At 34.3% G+C, this 6854-nt stretch overlaps 1 protein-coding gene across 1 annotated transcript; it reads right to left on the reverse strand.

The window, feature by feature from the left end:
* Positions 1 to 4715: 4715 nt before the first annotated feature.
* Positions 4716 to 5999, reverse strand: LOC114392109. Its single transcript, XM_028353144.1, has 3 exons — positions 5959 to 5999; positions 5470 to 5874; positions 4716 to 5388 (listed from the first exon to the last, which is right to left on the reverse strand). Exons 1-3 carry the CDS (start codon positions 5971 to 5973, stop codon positions 4732 to 4734), a joined length of 1077 nt encoding a protein of 358 aa, XP_028208945.1. The 5' UTR covers positions 5974 to 5999; the 3' UTR covers positions 4716 to 4731.
* Positions 6000 to 6854: the final 855 nt, after the last annotated feature.

Consider the following 6854-nt stretch of genomic DNA (forward strand, 5'->3'; position numbering starts at 1 on the left):
TTACTTATAATGAACCTTACTCGTCATTTTTGTAATTTACAAGAAATTTTACCTAAATCATAAAAAATATGTTAAAAAGAACGTATGTCATCTTATTTACACTCTTATAATAAGTAATGTCACTCATTTTAAACAGCCAGTAGATTGCATTGTGTCAATCCAACCCAGAGTCTTCAGATCATGTCCACTTTTCCTGTAAAGATGTTATCCTTGTGTTGTCTCACTTAATTTTATTATTCTTGGCTTGCCTTTTAAACAGCTCTTTCCATCATAGATAATTTTCTGCAGCACATAGGGGCCTATGGATGATAGGAAGGTTAAACATCTGGGTAGTTACTTTGGTTCACTGCTTTTTCGTCAATATATATGTACTCTAACCAATGTGTAATCTTCAACTAGCTAGGAGTTATTCGATTTATATATGTAGAATCTTGGTCACTGTTGAAACTAGTTCTTGATTACAATGGATCGAACTTTGTTGCTAGCTAGTTTCTGAAAGATTATACTATAGGTTATTATCCTTATATACCCTGTTTCAATCAAATTTCGCTATAAACCAACTTACAATTAATACTTTACTGATGCAAATAGACGACTGCAAAACCTTTACGGACGTCACTTTTTGAAGACAAGATATTTGATTTATCAAAAAAAAAAAAAAAGAAATGAAGACAAACAGTCTTTGCATTACCATTTACCACAACTTTTTTCTCAATTCCTAATTATAAATTCTCAAATTTAATACTGATAAAAATTTCAAATTTAATTTGAAATAAATTTGTAATCTTTCTCTCTTTATTTTATATTTTTCTTATTTCAAATTAATTACCTATACTCTAACCAAAAGTAATTGGTCGTAGGGAAACATTACCCCCTAATGTTAGGGTCCAAAATGTCACAGCCATTAATTATTTTACAGAAGACTTTACCTAATTATAGCTCAGATTTAAATGCTAGTTCCACATTTTATTTCATCTTTGAAAATGCCTAGTCAAGAGGAAAAAAAATAATTAAACTTTAAAATTCGCTATGCTGCACCTAATTAAATTCTTATATAGTTATATTTTTTTGTATCTACAATATTTAGAAGCATTTATATAATGTACAACAGGTAATGTACTGGTAATTATTTCTGATAAAAAAAGACATGTACAGGTAATTAATAATTATAGATAACCAATCAATACAAGCTTTAGACAAAGGACAACAGTGGAAATCAAAATCAAAACTTTATTGTCGCTTCTCTTTAATTCTACCATTGGAGGTAACCCTAACGACTGCGTGTAGATTTTAATCATAAAATCATTGGGCCCTACCAATTAACATTGATTTGGGAAAGTTGCCTAGGGTGTGAAAGAAACTTTAGGGCCATCTAATCAAATCATAGAAGAAAAAAGATAATACAATTAATGCAATGAAGAACTTGCTCTTATTAATCAATTTAATTTATTATAGTTAAACTCTTGGTAGGAGACAAGTTCCTCTCATAATGGACGAAGATGGGTATGATTTCTGCTTTCTGTCAAAAGCTATACTTCAATAATGAATACAGCTTCAACCAAAAAAATCCAAAAGAAGAACCAAACAATTCTATCTTGGTATCCAGTTAACTCCACAGAACACAAACAACCTAGTCAAGTTCTGATGTTGAGGGGAAAAGCCAATGGAATACTCCAACATGAAAAATATCTGTATACCCACTTGAGGTACATGGGTGCCCTCTATGTATATGTAAAGTTTGCAGAATAACTTGTGTTACTTAATTTAATGCCCTAATCACTAGCAAATGTCCTTTTTCTTCTGGCCCACACGTACATTAATTATTTTATTAGATCATATATGACTGGTCGGAATTCATGAACTTCAGATACTTTCAACATGAGGGGAAGATGAATTAATTATAGGCTTATCATCCATCAGAATCATATATGAATTCCTGAAAACTTAGTACATAACTAATTTCTGATTCAAAGGAAACAATTTATTTGAGGTAACAACCCCTCACTATCAACATTTTAATTTGTTTTAGTCTGCACAAAGTCAGAATTATTTATCTATATCCAGTTGTACAAGTTAGACAAGTGGGTAGCCATTTTGTTTATAAATGATTATGATCAACTGATTAAAACCCACAAATTATGTGTCTCTATACAATAAGGAAAAAAAAACAAGGGGGAAAGAAACAACAAGTTTTGAAACAAATGAGTTGAAATTGAAGCTTGCAATTTCAACCACAAATGCTTTCTCGTTCCTTTTTCCTTATATAGTACAGACAGGAAAAAAAAAAAAAAAGACAAAAACCATCCATACACACAGAAATGAAATTAAAGGCATTTTGAGAAAATTTAAGCACGACTTTTTTGGAGGATAATTGTGCTCTCGCAATCAAGCACTCCCTACTACATATATTATCGTGTATGTACTACTACACAAATTAACCAGTGCTTAATTTGTTGTCATAGTTATCTCATCCTGCTTGAAAACAACCCCAGACCAACCCCTTTGCTTTGCCATATATCGTGTGGTCCTTGTAATTATGCCATCTAAAGTGGTCTTGATCGAGACTGCTATAGCTAGAGAGAGAGAGAGAGAGAGATAAGTATCGGTGGGGAGGACGGCATGTATAAATGGAAAGACACAAAGAGAAAGGGAGAGAAAAAAACAGAATTTTTTTGGTGTAGTACTATATAGAGTGCTTTCAAGTGTGGATGGACTATTGCCACCATTTTGACAACCAAGTTGAGAGAGAGAGATCATGGGGTGTTTTTTTTTCTTTTTTATCCATGAAAAGTTGCAATTGGTTGGTTATTAATTAGGGCTTGATGGAAGGTGTCATACTCTATTCACATATATGCCAGTGGCAAGTACAGGCACACAAGTGCACAACTGCGCAAGCCATTTCATTTCTTTCTTCACACAGATGTGGTAGACAAAGAAAGAGAGAGAGAGTGAGGCTACTTTGCTATATATATATATCAAAGTAAGCATAAGCGATAAGCACACGCGGCACGCATGGGAAGAGAACCAACTACAACAACATGGCAAATTTCCCCATCTGGGGTAGTTTTAGAAACTATTTCCCCAGATGGGGTCGTTTCTAAAATAATTACAGCATGGGGCAGTTTTTTACGTGCATGCAAGACCCTAACTGGTGTCAGTGAGCAACCCGCCACACCCAGTGGCGATATGACCGTGCAGAGCCTAAGTCGCCGGTCCTAATGGCGAGACGCAGAAGCAGCTGGGAACCGCCAGTTTGACTGGCGAGTTCCATGGTACAGGCTGCAGGCGCTTTTGCAGGGGTGCAGGAGCTTGCTTTTCAGAAAAGGGAGTTGCAACTGCCATTGGCGAGTTGCCTGCAAGTTGCAACTCCCATTGGCGGGTTGCACAAGAAGAAATAGCCATCACCAATGGCGATTTGTTGGCTATAAATACCAGTGCTCACGTTTTGAACTTGAACTCACGTTTTCAGCTCCAAATTAGAAATAAATCTTTCATTGCTCACGGCTTCAAATTAGAAATTTCTTTCTTCTTTCATTGTATGCTGAGCTCTAGTTGTGTGTGGTCAGTGACTTAGAGTTTTCTGAATACAGAAAGAGCCTTGAGTTTTGTAAGTGTGTAGGGATTTCTGTTTTAAATTTGTTTGGTTGAAGTTAAATATTTGAATTAGGTTTATAATTTTGAAATTAATAATTTGTGTTATAATTTTTGTAACCTATATTTTTATAGCAGTTAGAAGGTATACTTTTTAGTAACTCTTTAATTAAATTAGTTTTATATTTTTATTTCGTAATATCCCATAAAATAATTTGTATTATTTATTTTTAAGTAATTTTTTGTAGCAGTTTCAATGTATAAATTTTATGAAATTTTTATTTAAATTAGTTTTATATTTTATATGATTGTTTGTGTGTATAAAATAGAAGAAATTTGCCATCAAAATTTTAATTGGTTTAAAATTTGGTTCTTGAGAGTTAAATTTGTGAATGAAGTTCGTAAATTTCTGTCAAATAAATTATATTATAAGATATTTTTGAAGTAATTTTTTAGACCAATTTGAAATTATAATTGTTAATAATTTTTTAATTAAATTAATTTTATATTTTATATCCCTTGTTTGTGTGTATAAAAGAGAAGAAATATGTCATGATATTTATTTAAATAAAAAAAATTTGAGTCTTGAAAAAAGTTGGTAAATATGAAAAAAATTATATAACAGTCAAAATAATTGTAATTGATAATAAATTTTTGTTATAATTTTATGTAAGTAATTATTTATAGAAGTAAATATGAAAAAAATTATATATAGGTCAAAAAAATTTGGTTCTTTAATTAGAAGTAGATTTTTGCTTTAAAGTAATTTTTTGAAGTAATTTTTTTATTTCTTAGTTTGCAGTAAAATAATTTATAACATAATTTTCTTGTAATAATTTATAATTAAAACTAGATTTAAGGTTTAAGAAAAAAATTTTAACTAATTTTTTTTATTTCTTAGTTTCCAGTAAAATAATTTGTATTTGTATTATAATTTTTTTAAAGTAATTTTTAATTAAAACTAGATTTTAGCTTTCAAGTTATTTTTTGTAAGTAATTTTTTTTTCTTAGTTTCCAGTAAAATGAATTGTATAATAAATTTTTAAAGTAATTTTTAATTAAAAGTGAATTTCAGCTTTGAAGTCATTTTTTATATTTGTTAGTTTGCAGTAAAATAATTTGTATTATAAATTTTTTAAGTCAGCAATGGGATGTGCCACATGGTCGATCCCACCTTCGGGCTTGACGATCCGGATTTCTTCTTGCGCGCTGTCTCCGCCCTTGTTCCTCAGCCTCTGCAGAAAACTCGTGACGCAAATCAACACCTAATAAATCACCCATAGGAGGGATTGCTCCAGGTACATCCCATTGCTGACCTAATGGGGCATTAGGTGTTGCCATTGGGGCATCATGTTGCTGCGAAGGGGTCATGGTCGGCCATGAAAAATGAGGCTGTGTTTCGGCAACACCACCAAACGAATGTTCGCTTGCAGACATATCAGTGTCATGGCCCTCGAAAGGATACTGATACATCTGCGAAGGATACTGAGCAAATGTTGGTGGCGTGTAATACATTCCATGACCACGCTGCTCCATATGTTGGGAAAAATCTTCCGCTTGAACAATCTCCCTTCGTCTGTCAAAACCTCGAGTTTCAACACTTGACTGAAGCATGTGAAACTCTTGTGGGGGAAATCGACGCTCTGATGCTGGACCATGTGCCACAGGCTCAGTGATCCTCTCTTGCTCTTGGGATAAAATCGCTAACTTTTCCACATATGGCACGAGATCATCAACTGTCCATGTGTTTCGCCCTTGGGGTGACACCATATACTGCAATGTCTCGGTAACTTCACCCTGCAATTATTAGGGTAAGGAAATTAATGTCGATGCTTTAAAAAGTAAATTGAAGTTAAATAATTAAAAAGAAATAAATACCAATGTAGCCGTGTTTGCATTGTTTGGGTCGATAAACATTTTTGTTTTGCGCCTATACCACACCATGTAATCCGAGTTAAAACTCAATAGGCCCTCTTGTCGAGCATAAACGTCGACCCTAAACTCAGCTCGATTATTCCACTGACTGATAAATGGGGCCAACAGCTGGAACCAATTTTCATCCATTTTGCCTTTCAGTGTTAGCCCGTGGACATTCCATGGTTGCGAAGGAGACTCCGGAATAGGTTGTTGCATTCCAAATTGTCGCAACACTCTATCCGGTTGGTGCCACTCTACAACATGGAAACAAATGAGTGGCACCACTGCGCACCACGACATACTGCCAACCAAACAAATGGGAGGCAACATCGACATAACAGTTGCTGTGTAAGGCTCCCACAGAAACTGCATACAATAACACAATTGTTAATTTATCTTAAACCATGACATTTTATTTATTATTTAACGAATATATCATGATCTTGTTACCTCATGTCGTTTCATGATATCCAATTTGCGACGGAAAACTATTAGATCATCATTGCCAATATGTTGGTTTCCACGTCGCAGCCACCTACAAAAAAAATATGAAATAATTAGTGCGGACGCGTTACATTATTGATTATTTTCAAATGATTTTTTTTTCAAAGCAACTAACCTGTGTCCGAGTGGTTTGTTTTCTATTATAGAAGGAGTTCTCTTTGGAGCCAAAGTCGTGCAGCGTTCCCATGCCCACAATTGGATTAAGATGCACATACCTCCGATTGATTTTATTTTGTAATCGGTGGCGCTGCACATCTCTCTGTATAAATAAGCAAGCACGGCAGGTCCCCATGCATACGCGCTGCACTGTTCAAAGTCCCGTAAAAATTGGAGGTACCTTAGGGAAACTTTACTGCTGCTTTTGTCAACAAATAGAACTCCTCCTATAAATCTGAGGATCCATGCACGGGTAAACCTTTGTAATTGTTCTACGTTACCATCATGGATATTTATTTCTGAAAAATGGTGAGCCAGCCAACTTAATTTGACCACACTACCTTGAAGTTCACCTTCCTGTGGTCTGACTCCCAATAATTCTTCACACAATTCAGCCCAATCAAGATTAGTCTGACCAATTAATGGTGCCCCCTCAGTATGAAGACCTAACAACACTGACACATCTTGAAGAGTAATCGTAGCCTCTCCGCATCTCAAGTGAAACGTGTGTGTCTCGGGCCTCCATCTTTCAATAAAGGCTGTAATTAATGAAGAATTAATTTTCAGGTACCCCATTTTCATTATCCAATAGAATCCTGATTGGCGAAGCAGAGGAATAATTTCCTCTGGTATTTCTTCTTGTCCTTGATACATGGGTACGGCTCGTCTGATATGTAGTTTTCTGT

The sequence above is a fragment of the Glycine soja genome, chromosome 17, assembly GCF_004193775.1.
Source record: "Glycine soja cultivar W05 chromosome 17, ASM419377v2, whole genome shotgun sequence".
NCBI classification, from domain to species: Eukaryota; Viridiplantae; Streptophyta; class Magnoliopsida; order Fabales; family Fabaceae; genus Glycine; species Glycine soja.

Coding starts and splice junctions, on each gene's coding strand:
- LOC114392109 (XM_028353144.1), bottom strand. Junction 5,389..5,469: donor ATGCAAACACGGCTACATTG/GTATTTATTTCT, acceptor TAATAATTGCAG/GGTGAAGTTACCGAGACATT.